At 40.0% G+C, this 20,870-nt stretch overlaps 2 protein-coding genes across 11 annotated transcripts in view; one reads left to right on the top strand and one right to left on the bottom strand.

Moving 5' to 3' along the window:
* The window catches only part of MROH9 (maestro heat like repeat family member 9), an 84,179-nt gene extending 75,813 nt beyond the window's left edge, over positions 1–8,366 (bottom strand). For 3 of the 4 annotated variants that reach the window (XM_082702678.1, XM_082702680.1, XM_082702681.1), the window contains exons 1-2: positions 8,056–8,366; positions 4,096–4,187 (exon numbers count right to left, since the gene is read on the bottom strand). In XM_082702678.1, coding sequence (XP_082558804.1) covers positions 4,096–4,150 — 55 coding nt within the window. In that variant the 5' untranslated portion in view covers positions 4,151–4,187; positions 8,056–8,366. Of the gene's footprint in view, positions 1–4,095; positions 4,188–6,719; positions 7,263–8,055 lie in introns of those variants that run through there. The other variant, XM_082702679.1, reaches the window with a different exon arrangement.
* Positions 1–20,870, top strand: part of LOC309849833 (uncharacterized protein) — a 187,337-nt gene that overhangs the window by 32,851 nt on the left and 133,616 nt on the right. For 5 of the 7 annotated variants that reach the window (XR_014303925.1, XR_014303926.1, XR_014303927.1 and 2 more), the window contains one exon: positions 2,781–3,510. Coding sequence is in view for 2 of the 7 variants with exons in the window: in XM_082702835.1 (XP_082558961.1) it covers positions 3,283–3,510 (228 nt within the window). In the remaining 5 variants the exon portion in view is untranslated. Of the gene's footprint in view, positions 1–2,649; positions 3,511–20,870 lie in introns of those variants that run through there. The other 2 variants (XM_082702835.1, XM_082702836.1) reach the window with 1 other exon arrangement.

Below are 20,870 nucleotides of genomic sequence, written 5' to 3'. Positions count from 1 at the left end.
GTTTTCTTTTTCAACATTCGTCTGGCTATTTGGGATCTTTTCTGGTTCCATACAAGTTTTAGAATTAATTGTTCCATTTCTTTAAAAAAGTTGATGTATTTTGATAGGGATTGAATTAAATGTGTAGATTGCTCTAGGTAGTGTAGACATTTTCATAATATTTGTTCTTCTAATCCATGAGCATGGGACATTTTCCCATTTATTTGTGCCTTCCTCAGTGAGTATTCTATAGTTTTTTGAGTACAGATTCTTTGCCTCTTTGGTTAGATTTATTCCTAGGAATTTTACGGGTTTGGTTGCCATGTTAGGGGCATAGATATTTAAAATTGTTAGATCTTCTTTTTGGACAGATCCTTTAAGTATATAAGTATATATAAGGTGTAGTGTCCTTCTTTGTCTCTTATTATAGTCTTTTTTTTAAAAAAAGATTTTTATTTATTTATTTGAGAGAGAGAGACCACTAGTAGGCAGAGAGGCAGGTGGTGGCGGGGCAAGCAGGCTTCTCACAGAGCAGAGAGCCAATGTGGGGCTCGATCCCAGGACCCTGGGACCATGACCCATGTTAAATGTAGAGGCTTAATCCACTGAACCATCCAGGTGCCCCTTATTATAGTCTTTGGCTTAAAATCTAATTTGTCTGATATAACCCATCCCACCTTTCTTTTGACATCCATTAACATGGTAAATTGTTTTCCACTCCCTCACTTTAAATCTGGAGGTGTCTTTGGGTTTAACATGAGTTTCTTGCAGATAGCATATCAATGGGTCTTGGTTTTTTAAAAAAATATTTTATTTATTTATTTGACAAAGATCACAAGTAGGCAGAGAGGCAGGCAGAGAGAGAGGAAGAAGCAGGCTTCCCTCAGAGCAGAGAGCCCTATGTGGGGCTCGAGCCAAAGGCAGAGGCTTTAACCCACTGGGCCAGCCAGGCGCCCTGGTCTTGGTTTTTTAAATCCATTCTGATACCCTGTGCCTTTTGATTGGGGGCATTTAGCCCATTTATATTCAGGCTAACTATTGAAAGATATGAATTTAGTGCCATTGTCTTGCCTGTAAGGTGACTGTTACTGTATATTGTCTCTGTTCCTTTCTGGTCTGTTACTTTTAGCCTCTCTCCTTGCTTAGAGGACCTCCTTCAATATTTCCTGTAGGGCTGGTTTGGTGTTTGCAAATTCTTTTAGTTTTTGTTGGTCCTGGAAGCTTTTTCTCTCTCCTTCTATTTTCAATGACAGCCTAGCTGGATATAGTATTTTTGGCTGCATATTTTTGTCATTTAGTGCTCTGAATATATCATGCCAGTCCTTTCTGGCCTGCCAGGTCTCTGTGGCTAGGTCTATTTCCAGTCCAATATTTCTACCATTGTATGTTACAGATCTCCGTCCCAAACTGCTATCAGGATTTTCTCTTTGTCTGTGAGACTTGTGAGTTTTCCTGTTAGATGATGGGGTGTTGACCGATTTTTATTGACTTTGCGGGGGAGTTCCCTGTGCTTCCTGGATTTTGATGCTTTTTCCCTTTACCAAATTAGGGAAATTCTCTGCTATAGTTTGCTCCCATATTCCTTCTGCCCCCCCCCCCCTTCTTCTTCTTCTGGGATCCTAATTATTCTAATATTGTTTCATCTTATGGTATCACTTATCTCTTGAATTCTCCCCTCGTGGTCTGTTGTTATTTATCTCTCTTTTTCTCAGCTTCTTTATTCTCCATCATTTGGTTTTCTATATCACCAATTATCTCTTCTGCCTCATTTATCCTAGCAGTAAGAGCCTCCATTTTTTTATTGCACCTCATTTATAGTTTTTTTTATTTCAACTTGGTTAGATTTTAGTTCTTTTATTGCTTTAGAAAGGTATTCTCTAGTATCTTGAATGCTTTTTTTCAGGCCCAGCTAGTATCTTTATAATCATCATTCTGAACTCTAGTTCCAACATCTTACTAATGTCCCTATTGATTAGGTCCCTAGCCATTGATACCACCTCTTGTTCTTCTTCTTCTTCTTCTTTTTTTTTTTTTTAGGTGAGTTTTTCCTCTATTATTTTGTCTGGAGAATAGATGAATGAGAGAACAGAATGCTAAAAGGGTAACAACAATCCCAGAAAAATAGACACTAAATAAATCAGAAGAGACCCAAAACCAGGGGGAAAAGAAAGAAAGAAATATATTTATATATGTATATGTATATATATATAAAATCAGGCTAATAAATAGAACAGAGCCACACACTTGATTTTGGGAGTATTTTGGTCTGTTAGAATATACTGCCTTCCAAAATTTTAAAGAAAGGAAAACTTATAGATATAAAGAAATCAGGGTAAATATGATGAAGGGATAGACTATGACTATAATGATGAAGATTTAAAACGATTCTAAAAAAAGAATTGATGAGGATTTGGTTAAAAAAAGAAAGAAAAAAATTGAAAAAAAAATAAAGAGAGAGAATGTGATCAGGCAGGAGACTAGAACAAAGCCATACACTAGGTTTTGTGTATATTTTGGGATGTTAAAAGAAAATGTACCCCGAAATTTTAAGGGAAGAAAAACATATGTATACAAAAAATAAGGTTAAATACAATGAAGGGATAGACTATGACTATAAAAATGAAAAAAAAATATTTTTAAAAACGTGTTGATAAAATAGTTTAAAAAAGGTTAAAATAGGGAAGAGGAAAAATTTTAAAAATAGAAGAAGAAAAAATAATGAAAATTTTAAAAATTAAACTTTGAAAGACTAAAGAATCATGGGGGGAAAGCCATGAATTCTATGTGCTGGTTTCCCCTAGCATTGGTATTTTGCAGTTCTCATTCATCAGTAGACTTGGTCTTGGCTGGACGTTCTTGATGATCTTCTGCAGGAGGGGCCTGTTGCCCTGATTCTCAAACGTCTTTGCCTGAGGAGGAACCGCACCGCCCTTGCCAGGGGCCGGGCTGAGCGACGTGCTCGGGTTCACGCTCGGAGCTTTGGTTCCCTGAGCGCTTTCCGTACCGCGGTGGACGACGGGAATGAAGATGGCGGCCCCCGTCTCTGGCCAGAGGAGCCGAGAGCTGGGCCCCCCCCTCAGTGCGACCTCGGAGAAAAGCCGTCCGTCCCTCCCCTCTCCTCGGTCTCTGGCCGCGCTCCGAGCTCCCCCGGCCTGTGACCCAGCGTTTCTGTCTCTGGCGCGGGGCCCCATTTAGACTCCCCAAACCCGGCGGATCCTGCCGCGCAGCCAACCTGCTCCTCCCAGAGAAGGAACGGGGCCTCCCCGGCCCTGCCGCTTGTTGACGGCGCCGCGGACCGCGTGCATGAGGACCCCGAGCTGGGAGCCCCTCCTCGGCTCCGTCTGCGCCCCCGGCTGCCCGCTCCGACACCCGGACCTCTGCCGCCCTCGGACACCCCCGTCCTCCTGCGACCCTGAGGGACCCGCGACCACACGGTCCCCGCGAGGCCCCCACCCCGCGGCGCCCCTGGAGCGACGTCCCGCCGCGCAGACTTCGGATCGTTGGGATTCGGCCGCGCTGCTCTCCCTGCGGGTAAGTGGCCGACCGAGGCCCCCCGGCCCCGCGCGTCTTCCCGCGCGTACACCGCGTCAGCTTCCCCTCTCCGCGCGCGACCTTCCAGAAAGCGGTGGTTCTTCTGTTCCCAGAATCGCCGCTGCTGAGCTCATAGGTGTTCAGGGGCGTCTGGTCGCTGTCCAGCCGAGCTCCGGGGGCGCCCCGGGCGCGCAGGTGGCGGGTTTCCTCTGCGCGCGGCTGCGGCGGCGTCTGCGCGCTCTAGACCCCGCGATGCTGGGCCACGAGTCTGGAATGTCCGCGTTCGTTTCGTCTCTGACCCAAGAGTTGTTTAAAATAGACTCGCTTCGGTGGCACATGGTAGGTTGCTTTTTGGTTTGTGTCCTAAGTTCAGTCTTACTTTGTAATGTTTTGCTTGGTGATCAGAGAGTCTTTTTGCTATTTCTGCATTTTGGAACTGGTACAGAAATTTCTAACCTGACACGGTTATCTTTTGCGGCTAGACCCTCGGTGGGCGTTCGAGACAAGGTCGATTCTCTGTGTTTATGATTCAGGATTGATATAGGATCTTTCGCACACAGCCCACACACGCACACGCACACTTACCTTTGTCTTTGCTGTGTCTTAAATTCTTACTTGCTTTCTGATTCTTTGATGTCATGCTGACAAAGGTGAATTAAAGTCTTCTACTACTCATCCTGCAAAAGAATGTTTTCTATTAGTACCTAAGCCGGTAACTGTCTTATACTTTGTTGTGCTTCACCATTTTGATGCTACTCTGTTACATGGAATATATACTGTATTAATTTTCCGTTGCTGTGTAACAAATTGCTACAAGCTTAACGGCTTAAAAAACACCCATTTATTTTCTGACGGTTTCTGTCGGTCAGAGGATCCGGCTCTGGGTAGGATCTCTGCAGGCTGGAATGGAAGTGTTGGCGGGGAATGGTATCTCATTTGAGACTTAGGATCCTCTCCAAGCCTTTGGGTTGGCAGAAATCAGTTCCTTGAGACTGGGAAACACGACCACTCTTGCTGGCTGTGTCTGCGTGCATCTTTCAGCTCCGAGAAGCCATCCCCGGACACATGGGCAGCGCCTTCTTACGCTCCAACATTTGGCTTTCATCTCCCACCTTTAGACCTAGACTTGTGTCAGGCCCGCTTGGGTAATACACATTTTATTAACTCAAAGTCAGTTGCCTAGTGGAAGACTAAAACTGTAAAATTCCTTTTACCATGTTATGGAACATAGTAATATCCCGTCACAGCCAGAGCCACAGCCCATATCCTCCATTACCTTTACAGCATCAAGGGGAGGGCGTTACTCAAGACAGATACTGATAGACAAGAATATTGAGGCACGTGCAATTCTTCCTATGTAGATTTTTGTAATTATTTTATCTTCATTATGGTTTGTAAATTTTTTTCATTATGTACTGCTTTTAAAAATCACATTTAATGCTTTAAAGTTTATTTCGAAGTGTGGGATTCAAGGCTATCTGGATTAAGATCTCAACTCCTAAATTGTTTTCATGATTGCTTGTTTACACTTTCCTGGAATGCTTTGGTCCCATCTTTTTATTTACAACCTTTTTGAGAAATTTTATTTTATAAATGTCCCCAATATTTAGCATATTTAGGGGGTATTATTTGTAATTCATCCAGATTCTTTTTTTCTTATAGGTGAGTTTTGATTTATTTACATAACATATGTGGATTTTACTTTTGTTATTTTGTTTAAGAAGACTTTTTGTAATGTATTTATTTCTCAGAACTTTAGAGTGAATCTTTTGATTCCCAACTGTGACCAAGGATGAAATGTTTGAAATCAAAGATGAGTTTTTATTTCCTCCCCTCTGTCATTCACCATATAATTTTAATTGATTACTTGATGAAACTTTATGCCTTTCTGTTTGTATTACAGTTGACCCTTGAACAATATGGGTTTGAACTGTGTGGGCCCACTTACACATGAATTTTTTTCAGTGAATACCATAGAGTACTGTTAGTGTATTTTCTTTTCCTTACATTCTTAATAATGCTTTCTTTTCTCTAGCTTACTTGATTGTAAGAATATAAAATGTAATACAAATAATATACAAAATATATGTCAGTTGACTGAGTCAGTAAGGCTTCCACTCGACAGTAGGCTATTAGAAGTTAGGTTTGGGGGACTCAATAGTTATATGTGCGTTTTTGACCACACAGAGGTTGGTGCCCCTAACCACTGTGTTGTCAAGGGTTTACTGTACCTGATTACTTATTAACCCCTAAGTTTTAATACTGATGAAATCAATGTCCTGATATTACCTTCCCTGTTATTTTCTAGTTTTTATGTGTTAATTTTATCATTTCTATATTTTCAATGTTTATAATATTTCCATTCAATTCTGAAATAATAATTATAATAATCTTCACTTTCCTTTATGTCTTAGTTCTGTATCAAGCTAAATTCACTGTATACTGCCATGCCTTGTCCATTCATATCTAATTGGGTTAAAGTTCACTTTCTGTTAGTCTATTGAAGAAGGGAGTCACACTCCTTAAGTTCTTTCGTGTTAAAAAAAAGTGTGTTACATTCACTCCAAACTGAACTCTGGCTGGACATAGCATTCTCAGGCCACATGTTTTTCCTCAAGGATTCTGGAAGCACAGCTCCATTGTCATCTAGCGTTGCTATGGAACGACGAAGGTGAGCTGAGTTTTTTCTTCTCGTATAGGTTAATGGAACATTTTTCCTTTCCCTGGATTTCCAGTTCTTTGTCTCTGAAAATCAGTAACTTTACTGGGATATAACTCACCATTGGTTGTCTTGAGTTAATTTTTCTGGGGACATAATCTGCTTTTCAATCTGTATAATCATGGGAAGTTTTATTAAAATTTTTATTGAAATATTTTCTTCTCTTCTGCCATTTTGGTTCTTTTCCTTGGTGATGCCAATTGTCTTATATTCGATCTCTTTTAAAAAGTCTTTCTAGTTGACGCGATCTTGTCCTTAATGCTCCTTATCATGTTTTAAGTAATGTTTATTTTCTTTGTACTATTTCTGAAAGGCCCTTTGGTTTTGTAGAATATTTTTTTCCCATCCACTCTTTTCTCCTAAACTCTTATATCTCTATTTTGAGATCATATTATCTAGATAAAATTGTTTCACTAAATTATAAAGTATTTTTCATCTGTTCTGTGAAAAGTTTTTAAAATTATGTAATTATAATTTGTTTTTATATTACCTTTCTGTTCTTTTTTCTTGTGAAATCTTCGTTTACATCCTCTGTTGATTCCTCTTTAATTATTACTCAGTATTGAACGAGGTGAGCTGTCCTCAGAATGAATGTTTGCTGGTCTTTCACATGGAGGAATTCCCTTCCTGACCTAGAATCGTGTGTGTGAACTGCTCTTTTAGAAGCCTTATTCTTCTCTTCTCCATTATTTGCTCCTGGTGACTTCGAAGCTACAGAATTTTTCCCATCCATCCTGACCCATGTGCAATAATGGCTTATCTTTGTGACTCATGCAGCCACACCAGCTGATCCTGGATTCAAAACTAGAACCAAAGAGTATTCGTTCCCAGGGAGGTATTTCTGGATCCAAATATGTGAACAAAAGCTTCATTCCAGAGATGATGTATGTGTTCACAATTTAGTTCTTTTTTCATTAATGGAGTATTTTCAGATATTTCGAACATTTCGTATTTAGATACTGCTAGTCTACCCTACCAAAGGCTTTGCTTTAGCAAAAATTTATTCTTTAAAATTCTCACAGGATTAAATGCATACATGAATAAATTTTAGGACGATCCAGAATTGTCACCTTGATACAAATTTTGTTATTCTGTTTCTGTGTGTGTAGGGTTTATTTTAGTAAATAAATTTTGATTAGCAATTTTTTTTTAATGCCAAAACTATTTAGACCCATGGGCTTTTTACTACCTGATGGATTTGTTTCCTGACCCCTTGAAATCCAGCTTCAGTGAAGAAAATGAAGTGTTTTCTGGAGGAGAGTTTAATTTTAGACTTTGAGTGCTTGGGGTGGGACCAAACTTTGGTGAAAGTCAACTGATAGGTGGTTTAGTTGGCCATGAGGTAACGTAGGTGTTCATATACCTGCAAAGCAGGAGAAAATGTGGGCAGATGGTGGAAAAGATGATAGACGTGAAATTGGGAAGTCAGTTAACAAAGATGAAGTCTTCCAGATGGCAAATTTGGTAAGAACTTTAGAAGATGGTGTATGGTGAAGTAAAGTCTAATATGCCCACAATTCTTTCTTTTAACAACAAAAACTAAGAAAAGGAGTCATGTTAGAAAGAAGACAGGCTTTGGGCTCCTGGGTGGCTCAGTTGTTTAGCCAACTGCCTTCAGCTCAGGTCATAGCCCTAGAGTCCTGGGATCCAGTCCCGCATCAGGCTCTCTGCTCGGTGTGGAGTCTGCTCCCTCTGACCCTCCCCTCCTCATGCTCTTTCTCTCTCTCCCAAATGAATAAATAAAATCTTTTAAAAATATATATTTAAAAAAAGAAAGAAAGAAGACAAGCTTTGATTGCCTAGAGGATTAGGAGAAAAGTACTTACTTGTGTGTAACTTCTGTAATTGTCAGTAAGGCACAGTAGTGAAGAGATACTCAAGTGTTTGATCTCTTAGTCAAAGGTAAAATACTCTAGCGACTGAAGGAATCTTTTGAGATGTTGTCATTTGTCATGGTAACCATATGTTTCAGAGGTTCCATTCTGGAATGGATGTGGTTCCTGCCTATAAAGTGGCAGTTAATGCTCACCTGTCACTTGAAGAGGGAAGCTTCTGGTTCATTCATTACCAGCACTGAAAGGTAGTTTTGAAAACCACCATCCCAATAGAAGGTGGGCAGTGAGTAGGAATAAAAATTCACGGAAAGGGAAAACTGATCAAGAATTATTAAGAGAGGGTGCCTGGGTGGCTCAGTGGGTTAAGCCGCTGCCTTCGGCTCGGGTCATGATCTCAGGGTCCTGGGATCGAGTCCCGCATCGGGCTCTCTGCTCAGCAGGGAGCCTGCTTCCCTCTCTCTCTCTCTGCCTGCCTCTCCATCTACTTGTGATCTCTGTCTGTCAAATAAATAAATAAAATCTTTAAAAAAAAAAAAAAGAATTATTAAGAGATACTTAAGCTGCCTTCAAGTCCTCAAAATGCAAACCAATGAAATACCATTTCACAACAAGTAAAAATAAAATATAAGATATAATTCCTATTCCATAAAATTCATTTTTAAAGTGTGCAATTCAATAGTTTAAAAATATGTTTTAAATAGAGTCGAGCAACCATCCAAACTATCTAATTTTAGAATATTTTCATCACTCCCAAGTGAAACCCTGTGCCCATTAACAATTATTCATTGTCTCCTTCCTCCAGCATCGGTCAGTCACCAATCTATTTTTTGTCTCCATGGATTTGCCCATTCTGGACACTTCATGTAAATGGAATTACATAGCATATAGCCTTTTGTGGCTGCCCTCACTCACTCCACACAGTGATTTCAAAATACATCCATGGTGCAGCACGTGTCGGCACGGCCTTCCTTCGTGTGGCTCCTGTTCCATGGCATGGATCTGCCACACTTGGCTTATCCGTTTATCGGTTACTGTACACTTGGGTTCTTTTGTCCTTTGTGGCCATGATGACTAACACTTATGAACATTTATGTACAAGGTTTTGGGTAAGCATGTTTTTATTTCTTTTCTGAGAAGAAGAGTTGCTGGTTCATATGGTAACTTTATTTTTAATGTTTCGAAGAACTACAAATTGCTTTCCAAGATGGCTTCACCATTTCAGAATCTCATCAGCAATGTCTGAGGGCTCCAGTTTCCCCATATGCTTGCGAACAATCGATATTGTCATTTTTACTACTATTATTATAGCCTTCCCAGTGGGTGTGAAATGGTATCTCATTGGAATTTTGATTCATATCTCCCTAACAACAGATGATGGTTGGCATGTTTTCTTTTTCTACTAATTAGCCATTTGTGTGTCTTCTTTGGAGATAAGTCTACTTATGACCTCTGCTTATTTTTAAGTTGAGTTACTTATCTTTTTGTTGTTGAGTTATAAGTGCTTTTTATATGTATTCTGGGTACTAGAAACTTACCAGATATATGATTTGCAAATATTTTCTCCCGTTCTGTGAATTCTTTTTTCTTTAAAAGATTTGATTTATTTATTTGACAGAGAGAGAGACAGCAAGAGAGGGAACACAACCAGGGGGAGTGGGAGAGGGAGAAGCAGGCTTCCTGCTGAGTAGAGAGCCTGATGCAGGGTTAGGTCCTGGGACTCAGGGATCGTGATCTGAGCTGAAGGCAGATGCTGCTTAATGACTGAGCCACCTAGGCACCCCATTCTGTGAATTCTTAATAGTAGCCATTGAAGCATGACAGCTTCTAATTTTGATAAATTCCAATTTATCTATTTACTCTTGATATTTACTCTTGTTTTTGATGTCTCATCTCAGAAAAACTTGCTTAAACCAACTTCACTAAGTTTAAACCTATGTTTTCTTCTAAGAGTTTAATGATTTAGGTCTTACATTTAGGTTCTTTATGAGTTTTGAGTTAATTTTAGTACATGATGTAAAAATAGGAGCTTAACTTCATTCTTTTGTATATCTATTTATTGCTACCATTTCTTAAAAAGGCCATTTTCCCCCTATTGAATGGTCTTGACATTGTTATTGAAAATAAATTGACTAAAATGGTAAGGATTCATTTCTGGATACAGTTCTGTCTCACTGATCTATATGTCCATCCTATGTCAGTATTACACTATCTTGATTACCATAGCTTTTTATTTAATTATTATCAATTAATTAATTTAAATATTTTATTTATTTATTTGACAGAAAGAGACACAGTGAGAGAGGGAACACAAGGAGGGGGGAGTGGGAGAGGGAGAAGCAGGCTTCCTGAGGAGCAGGGAGCCCAATGCGGGGCTCGATCCCAGGACGCTGGGGTCATGACCTGAGCCAAAGCCAGAAGCTTAACCCACTGAGCCACCCAGGTGCCCCAACTGTGGCTTTTTAGTAAGCTTTAAAGTCACTCACTGTGAGTCCTCCAACTTTGACCTCTTTTTTCAAGATTGTCTTGAGCATTCTGGGTTCCTTCCATTTCTGTATGTATTTCAGGATCAACTTGTCAGTTCCTATAGTGAATACAGTGGGGATTTTGGTAAGGATTACCTCAAGTTGGGGAATGTTGCCATCTTAATGATATTACGTTCTGATACATGAACAGGGGATGTCTTTCCATTTATTTATCTCCCATTGTTTTGTGGTTTTCAGTCTACAAGTCTTGTATTTCTCCCATTAAATCCACACCTAAATGTTTATTCTTTTTAATGTGATTCTGCAATTGACTTGTCTTCATTTTATTTTTTGATTGTATACTGCTAATGTGTAAAAATATAAGTGATTTTTACATACAAGATCTTTTTTATCTGCAATGAGAATAGTTTTGCTTCTTTCTTTCCACCTTGAATGCTTTTCTTTACTTGCCTAATTATCTTGGTGAGAAGCTCCCATACCATGTTGACCTTGTAGATGTGGATGGAAGTAGTGAAGGATTTCAATCGTTTACCACCAAGTATGGTATCAGCTGTGGGTTTTCCTAGATTCTTTTTATTAGGTTGAGGAAGTTCCCTTTTATTCTTAGTTTGTTCAATGTTTTTTAACATGAATGAAGTGGTGTTAAGTTTTGTCAGATGTTTTTTTGAGTTGATTGAGGTGCTCATAAGGTTATTGTTTTTTATTATATTAACATGGCATTTTGCCTTGGTTTTTGGATGACAAATCAATATTGTCTTTACAAAATAAGTTCTGCTTGATCGTGGAATATAATCCTTTTTATATGCTGCTAGATTCTACTAGCTATTGCTAGATTGCTACTATTTTGTTGAGGAATTTTTACATCTCTATTCATAAAAGTTATTGATCTATAGTTTTCTTGAGATGTCTTTACCTGGTTTTGGTGTCGAAATAATGCTGGGCTCATAGAATGAATTGGGCAATGTTCAGTCCTTTTTTTTTTTATTTGAGAAGGGTTTATAAAGAATTGATGTTAATTTGTCTTTAAATACTTGGCAGAGTTCACCGGTAAAGCCATCTGGTCCTGAGGGGGTTTTTTTGGTAGGAGGGTTTTGATTATTATTTTAGTCTCTTGTTAAAATTCTATTCAATTATTTTCTACTTTTTGAGAAGTTTTGATAATATGTGTCTCTCTAGAAATCTGTCCCTTTCATCTATGTTATTTAATTTGTTGTTACACAACTGTTCAGCATATGCCCTTATAATCCTTTCAATTTCTGTAAGGTTAGTAGTAATGTCCTCTCACCATTTATTTTAGTCATCTGAGTTTCTTCCTTTTGTCTTGGGCAATATAGCAAAAGGTTTATCAACTGATAATCAATTATCAATTTATCAGTTGCTGTCTTTTCAAACCAAAAACTTTTGGTTTCAATTAGTTTCTCTTCCCCCCCACCAACTCTTTTTCATTCATGTTCAGCCCAAGCTTTATTGTTTTTTTCTTTCTGCTAGTTTTGGATTAGTTTGCTTTTTTCTTACTCTGGTTTTTAAGGTACAAAGTTAAGTTGTTGACTTGATATCCCTTTGCTTTCTTTTTTTTTTTTTTTTTTAAAGATTGTATTTATTCATTTGACAGACAGAGATCACAAGGAGGCAGAGAGGCAGGCAGAGAGAGAGGAGGAAGCAGGCTCCCTGCCGAGCAGAGAGCCCGATGTGGGGCTCGATCCCAGGACCCCAGGATCATGACCTGAGCCGAAGGCAGAGACTTTAACCCACTGAGCCACCCAGGTGCCCCTCCCTTTGCTTTCTTAACATAGGTATTTACTCATATAAATATAGCCGTTCACACTGAAGGAGCTTGAGTCAGGTAAAGTGAACCCTGTGAATGGTAATTTTTAGGGGGATAACAAGGCAAAGAATGATGGCTCCTTGGAGGACTTGGGGGAAGCTGTAAACCTATTCCGCCATTGCTAGTGAGTCTGGGTTGCTGATTTTCATAGCTACTGTGATTTTGAGGTTGATTTTCAGCCTTTTTTTTTTTTTTTAAATAAACACTCCTTAGATGATTGCAAGCCTTTGACCAGTTCCCCCAAATTCTTGGAAAAAATTTGATTTTGATAATTTTGCCTGTGTTCTTGTTGCTTTTATGGAGGAACAGAGTTTTAGAAGTCCTTCGTCCACCCTTATAAAAGTACTTGCACTGCCTATTTTCAATAGGAAAAAAAGTTGGAAAAGATATCTTGCAGTAAAGAGAATAGACAAACTGTGATGTCTTCATATAATGGCATTCAGCAGTTAAAATAATGTAACTAAGATTATGTATCCATACATGAATAGTTATAAAAAACAGTGAAGAATGGTACCTACAGTACAATAATATTTATATAATTAAAACACGCACTGAATAATATTTTTGATGGGTGCATATATTGAGAGCAAATTGTTTCTACAAAACATTGGCTGGGTGGATAAATACCATATGCGTGATGGTGATGGGGAACAGGATTGGAATGAAGAAAAAAAATAAGACCAACTTTTTCCATAATGTTTTCTTTATTTTATTAAAGAAGACATGGGAGTGTATGCTATATTATTTTTTGTGCTTTTTTTCTATGTAAAAGTTAGGAAGAAAGAAAAAGTCATAATGGATTGGATTCTTCTGTTGTCCGAGAATTCATTTAACTTTAATTTTTTGTAATCTATGGGTTTAGAGAAAACAAAAGACAACAGTAAGATAAATAACTGTTGAACCACAATTGTGTCTGTAATAAAATGATTTTGAAATGGCTTTCAAATCTGGAATGCCAAATTCTGTTTTTCATTTTGCTTTTAAATAATTACAAGTTCAAGCCAGACAGAAAAATGTGAATCGTTGGATTTCTTTCTTTCTAAAAATCTCCATAGCCTGTCTCTGCTCCAGCCAAGGAGAAGAAACTTTTGGCGTTGCTTCTCTTTTCCCCATAGTGTTAATCTGTAACCCCTTCATAACTTCCAAAGGTAGGAAAGGGAGCAGCTTGACAATTACAACCTCTCGAAAGAACACAGCATCTCTGTTCCAGAGATTTCTGACATTTGATCAGTGATGTGGGAGCACAAATATCACCTGTTTTACAAGTAGGAAGTGGAAGAATCTGAATCTCCATGCTACAAAGACGTTTCTCTTACATGATTATTTGATGAGGTTAAAGGTGAAAAGCCAACCACAAGCCTATCTCCTTCAGGCCTGGGAATTCAGAGAAAAAAGTGGAAATGTTCTCATTACACGACGGAGCCACTAGGTGTCACCAAAGATAAAATTTGTAGCTGCGAGCGGTTACAGCTGCACCAGCAAGAGGCCACGAGACTCGCCACGTTAGTGGAGAAAACACACTCTACTTTTAGGTGAGAAATGGAAAGAGGCCGCCCTCCAGCCCAGTACACCCAAATGGTTTTAGACCCTCTCTTTCATATCTGTGTGTGGACTCATTTGGGTTGGTGTAACCTTTTAGCAGAAAAATAACTCCACGGCTCGCAACTCAACAATTATGTTATAGGACGACGGTTAATAAAACGAGGTTAAAATCCCAAGCTTCAAGTGCTGGAGTTCCGCCTGGGAATGTGTCTAAAATTTCAACAGCTGCCCCCAGGTGGTATGAGGCAGACCCATCAAATTCTCTTTAGACAAGAGACATGAGATAAAGATTTTTCTTTTTCAAATCTACTTCTACTGTTTGCTTTGATTTTTTTCCCCTCCTACGTCTTTATTCTGAAACCCATAACTGGCAAGCAGTATGAATTCAATGCATATTTGTGGAAGGAATCGTAGGAATCGTGGGAAGAAAACTGTTTATTTAGTGCCTCTGTAAGCCCTGGTCTCTGCAACTTTCTTATATTCCTGTCTTACATAAAATTACTGAAAAATCCCATGAGGTAGTTATTGTAATCGTTGCTTTATACAAGCAATGCTCATGGGATATAATGGCAGATGATCTCTTTTATTCTCATTGTTCCTCCAAACACTATTCAGAAGAAAAGCTCTTTCTCTGCTTTTGGATAAAATCCCCAGGTGCACTGTGACATTTCTGATCTCTTATATAATCTCTTTACTATCATGGCTTAGTAGTTAAAACTGTCCGATTTCATGTAATAACTTACTGCAATCATAATCACAGCTTTCTTCTCCCCCAGACTACGGCTGGTGTTGGTCTGGCCACCTCCAGGAGGTGGTACGGTATGCTTCTTCCCTTTCTCATTGAACTCCTTAATGTGGGTCGGGCAGGGTGGGGAAACAGGAGAGCTGAGGGGGGCAGTCAAGTTTCTCTCTTTGACAAGTGCTTTGGAGGTATTCAGAGGCTCCTCCTAGAAACAGCTGACCGCACTTCCCAAGATGTAAGCTAAGCATTTCCTTCGGGTTGGCCATTCTCCCTCAGTTTTTTATAGACTCGATATTCTTTAACATAGTTTAAATATTTCACTTATATACTTTTCTTTCCTTTAATGTATTAAATGCTATGGCATTTTCTTCTGTAATAATAGAACTTCCAAATTTTAGCTAAGCACATGGCTGCTTGGAATAAGGACTACATTTCCCAGCCTCCTTTATCATGGTCCATGTACAGATTCTTGGAGCCATCTGGAAATTAAGAGACTCTCTTTGTCTTTTTTTTCCTGTTTCCTACTTCCGGCATGATAATTGCAGACTGGACAATGAGGTGGAAGCCCTGTGCTGAGTGAGGGCTTTGATGGTCCCGGAACTGACTTAGCAGCCTTCTTAGTGTATCCCGGGACTGTATTCATAGATTCTAATCTTCTGTTCTAAGTTTTTGTCAGATGCACACAAACAAAATCCTAACTGAGAAAAATATCCAGTGAAGTGAGATTTAGTTTGAGGAAAGCTTTTGCTAATAAATAAAGTCACCAACTGAACAATGAAAGTGTTTTCCTAATTGGCAGATAAAAGGTAGAGAAAATATCCCTAGTTTTAAAATTATTCTTTCATAAACCTCACTTAAATCTTTGGTGTCACTACTGATTATCTGTTTGGCAAAATAAGTGAATAAATAACAGGCATTATTACTGGAAGACATTTTAAACAACCAATCATACTTAGACTTATGGCTTATTTTTCCAAAGTAACACTTTTGTGTTTGTAATTTTATATTACACATTTGTTGTAACATGGGTTTCTTAGGAAATTGTTCATAGATCTTATGGTAAAATGCATTTTGACACTATTTCATGGTGAGTCTCAAGAGAACAGCCGAGGAACAAGAGAACCACCACCACTGCTTCTCTTGCTGGATGGTGGACACCTGAAGGAGCAGGAAAGCAGTGGGGGAGGGGAGGGGAGGGAGAAGAGTCGTTGGTTTCTTATTAATGAAAACTTTAAGAAGTCTTACCCATCCCCTGTCTATCAAAGAAACTTCCTTGTTTTCTCCCTCCATGTTTCCCCCATTTTTTCCTCCCTATTTTCCTTTAATTTAATTATTTATTTGCTTTTTCGGGGGGTCATGTTTCAAAATAGAAAGGACATGGTTTGGATGAACAGGGAGTCGTCTGATTCTTTTATTCCCTGACATTTAATTATAGGAATGGCAAATATATGAAACTAAAAATAATACCTAGTGGAAAACCATACCTAATGGACAATCAACAGGAATGCAGCCCATTGGCACCGTTCTTGGCATGAACATTATAGTTTAGTCCCGTTGTATTTGTTATTTTATTTAGTTATTTCAGACTTTTCTTTTAATTAATAGGAAAATCTCTTTAAGACTACAACAGATAATTATGCAAGTTTTGGTAGATCAAAACAAAACAAAACAAGCAAAGAAAACCTTTCCACCTTCACACTGAAGAAAATTCCCCAAACAATAGGCCTTAATTTGAAGCGGGGAGGGGGGCTAGTTATATAGCATTTTCATTTAGACATGGTGATTCTTAGGACAGATTATTGAATTTAGAATGAAATTCTTGTACTGGGAAATGGGGAAAAAGAGCGAAGTCATCAATACTTACACCACAGCTACTGCATCCCATTGTTTGGCAGTTGGAGAAGTGTTGTGAAGGGACTCAGGTTTCCATGCAAGTCTTTAAATATGAAAAATCGATGATATTCTTGGGACCAGGTGTTTATTTTTAAAAGACTTTGTAAAATGTAGGGCACAGAACACTATATAATATTTTTTTGGCCTTTTATACTACCAAATTTCAGAAGTAGATAGAAAACATAGAAACTCATTTACATTCAATAAAAACAAAGAATGACCTCAAAAACAGGATCTACATAAACACCAGGAGCCAGTTGTTGATTTCCTGAGCATTAAAGGAGTGAAAACACCGAAGAATACTTTGATGGAATTATAAGTATAAAAACATAGAGACTAAAGATTCATCAGTGAGAAAAGGAAACATTATTACTCTCATAGTCCCCTTTTACTATGGGAAGACAGACAATAAACAAGCAAATGAATACAAAATGTAGCGCGCCATATAGTTATAAGTGTTACAAGTTAAAACAAAGTTAGAGGAGGGGCAGAGATTTGGGACATAAGAGGAGTGAGTGTAATTTGCAAAGTACTATGGGTAGCAGACGTTTCGGTGAGAAAGTGATGTTGAGGCAATGGCCGTGCATCTACCCGGCCAAGGGGCATTCCAGGGGAGGAAACGGCAAGTGTAAATGCTCTAGGGGCGGATCATGCTTGCACGTCCCAAAGACCATCAGGGAGACCACTGCAGCAGGCCGTAAGTGAGGCGGGGTCAAGCACTGGAAGAGGTAATAGGGCGATGTCATTAGGCTGGTAGAGAGAGCATCACTGTGCGTGAGAAGAGAAGCCACTGGGAGCTTTGGGCAGAGGGAGGACACGTTTTGACATACCGTTCTGAGGCTGTTTCGAGAACAGTGTGAAGTCAGCCTAACGCCAAAGCACAGCAGGTGGTCGTAATCATTTAGGCAAGAGGTGGCGGTGCTGGGCCAGAGCAGAAGCAGCGCACGTCGGAGCACGGGGCTTCTGTGGCAGCTGATGGATTCGATGTGGAGGGTGAGAGAAAGTCCCGAGCGAACAGAAGGATGGACGTGCCAGTCTGTAGAATAGGGAAGCCTGAGGCGGAGGGGAGCAGGAAAGGAGATCAGGTTTATACAGTGATTAGGCAGACGGTCTCCTAGAGATGCTGAGCAGAGAGTTGGATCTGAGAAATTAGTTTTATGATCAGGATGCATCACAAGTCTCTGGGAACGGTACGGATTAGACCACAAACAGTACAGGCAAAGCTGGTTATTCAGGGGAGAAAGGTTAAAACTTAAACCCACACAGGACAGCAAAAGAAATATAAGTTAGATTAAAGACATAAATGTCTGAAAACATAAGAGCAAAAATGGTGGGAAAAAATCAAAAGGGAAAATATGGATAGATTTGGCATCTATGGATTTGATATATCAAAAACATAAAATGTGAATAACACACTTAGAGGAAATGTTTCATAGATATGACAAGCATGGGTTGATAGTCTTATCCCTTGACAGATCAGTGTCCAAAGGACTAAGATCCAGTATAAAAAAAGCCAAAGGTCATGAAGATACAATGTATTGAAAGAGAGAAGGCCAAGAAAGTGATTCTAAGTGCTCACACCGACCAGTAATCAAAATGCCGAAAATTACACCAAGTGCCCTCCTGCCTTTTTTTTTTTTTTTTTTTTTTTTTTTGCTTATCAAGACGGGTGTTCCCAGCAGCACTGCAGGGGACTTCAGAATGGTGCTGCAGTCATAAGCTGTCACGCAGTGCTGGGGGGACACGTTTGGACCTTCCTGTCACTAAATTAGGTGACATAGATCTAGACCCTTGGAAGAGTTCTTACCTTGTGATACCACAATCACACTTACAAAGATCTAAAAGAGATAGAGACTCATTCAAAACCTTGTCTACAAAGGTCTTCCTCCTAGTGTTATTTATATAGTGAAACAAAGGAATAATGTAAGTATCAACAGAAGAAAAATGGTTACCTTGATTGTGAGGCACACCTAAAATCAAAGAATTCTGTGCAGCTATTGGAATTTTCTTTTGGAGAAATCTTAAAGATGGTGAAACTCTAAAAATGTAATTTTTAGTAAATAAATACAAAACTATGTACGTCGTGAATCTAATGACATAAACATTAGAGGAATAATATGTAAGACAAAAATAGTTCCCCATATAAAAATTAATGGGCACTTAGTATACATAATTTGGAACATATAAAAATGGAAGACTAGACAACAGAAGTTATCCACAACCCAGATATGGAAGGGAGGCCATCTTAGACCCTCAGGCACCAGCCAAGCCAGCTCCAACCTGGAAAACCTCCCAGGCAACCCACAGGGTTGACACATAGTCAATATTGAAAAATAATAAATCTTTGCTCTTTGAAGCTAGTACAGCTGATGTGGTTTGTTACCTCACAAAAGCTCACTGATAGGCTTAGTTACTCAAGCTCAGGGAACAACTGTTCTTTTTTCCATTATTACGGTATCTGAGAAAGGAAGGATCTCATTCTCAGTAAGAAGGTGGTAGACGTGAACCAGCAGGCAAAGGGCACACCTTGTGCTCCCTTATCTCAAGAAGAGCAAACTTTATCAGGGATGGAAGCTTCTTCTGGTCAGCTTCGGTTGGTAACAATCTCACACCGGCCCTCACCAGAGCTTCCGTGATGCCTCCCGCCGCTTCCTCCACAGCCCTTGTAAACCTCCGGGTGCCCCTCTAGGCGATGTAACGGAAAGAAGGACTGGATCCCGGCTCGTTGAATCAACGCAGCCCTATTTCAGGGTAGAGGAAAGCAACTGACAACCAAACACCTTTCGTCAGGTGCCTAAAAAGGAAAGGCAGAACATTTAAATGGCATTTGAGTGCTGGAAAAACAGGTTGTCATTTCTTGGCAACACATTCCAATGCTTTCTTAAGGACCTTGGGTGGAAATTTTTTCCCTCCCTTCATTTTTCAGCCCATTTATACTTTCAGGGAAATCGAATCCCTATATTTCTGATTCATTTACACTTAACTCATTGTAGCGTTTTCCAAGACTGTTTCCAGTGGGCCTTTAAAACACAATTCCGTTTCCCAAGAGAATGAGCTCCAGTCCTGCCACCCCAGACAGCACACACACAGAGGAAAAATCACTGGAACGCAGCTTCATGGGGGAAATAGGTCTCAGCCAGATAATTTGCTTTGTTGGTCCCCACGCTCAGTAGAACTCAACAAAGGAAACCAGAATGTCCCGGTGGCCCTAAGGAACTAGGAGTTAGTTTGGTGGGGAGAGACAACTAGAACCATCTGGAAATGATAATGGACTCCAGGCCTGTGAGGGTGCACACATCACCTCATCTGACTGAGTAGCCTATCAGAAACAACTAAAACTGTAGCCGGGGCATCGGGGTACAAGAGTCGTGACTCCTGGAGTCCCAGACAGACCAAGTTTGGCCATTTACTGCTGACAAAATCCAAAGGGAGACAGAAGAGTGATGGTGAAATGAGAAAGGAATTTATCTCAGTGAGGTCAGCAGCGAGAAGACAGCAGACTAGTGGCTCAAAGACTCTCCGACGTGCTGAAAATACTTCTGGGTTTATAAAAGGGAAATGTAGGGCAAAGGTGGATATGTGTAGGTAGGCCAGGAAAAGTCACATCTGTGAGTGTCCTGGAGTTGGTCACGGGCAGAGTCTTGCTGGCCCAGGGGTCGTTTGGTTCCCATCTGGGGATGCTTTGCCCTCAGGGTCTCCCGCCTGCGCCAACAGACAGAGCTGGAAGAAGAAGGTAGAAAGGATGAGGACGAATGGGAGGCGGCCGAAGGCTTTTCTCACAATTACTCACTAGGAGCAGCCTTTGCAGCCAGGAATTGGTTTCTGCTCACCAGGACGGGATTAAGTCATCTCTTGGATGGCAGTGAACACACTCGATCTGATGGACACTTGCAGAGAAGGGCCCTCAGCTATCTCAGAGAAGCGTGGTCCGACCTCCTTTCCTAAATCAGTCCAACCACCTGGGCCCTGTCCCAGTGTCCTCTTGAGAGAAGCTCATTCATCGAGTGCCCACTCTCTCTGGTCGTCTTGCTCGGTTATTGCCTTCGGGTCAGCGTTGTAAGCATGCACCACTCTCCATTTAAAGCCCCTTCCTTAGCTCTCAGTCTACTTAGTCTACCTTCTCCCTTGCAACTAGTTAGTCTAGTGTAGCCCTAACTCACACTACCCATACTTTGATTCTCAACTGCTTCGCAACCTGTCTTTCACCTCTACACACACAAACTTTTTCTTGCTAAGCTTGGCCCAAGATCTTCATGACCGGTATATTGAGTGGAATGGGCCTGTTGTAAGGACAAGCCAAGGTGAGTTGGCTCCTTGGTGG

This window comes from Mustela nivalis (assembly GCF_964662115.1).
Source record: "Mustela nivalis genome assembly, chromosome: 16".
Taxonomy (NCBI): domain Eukaryota; kingdom Metazoa; phylum Chordata; class Mammalia; order Carnivora; family Mustelidae; genus Mustela; species Mustela nivalis.
The sequence above is the reverse complement of the archived record's forward strand: the minus strand, read 5'-3'. Positions and strand labels throughout refer to the sequence as shown.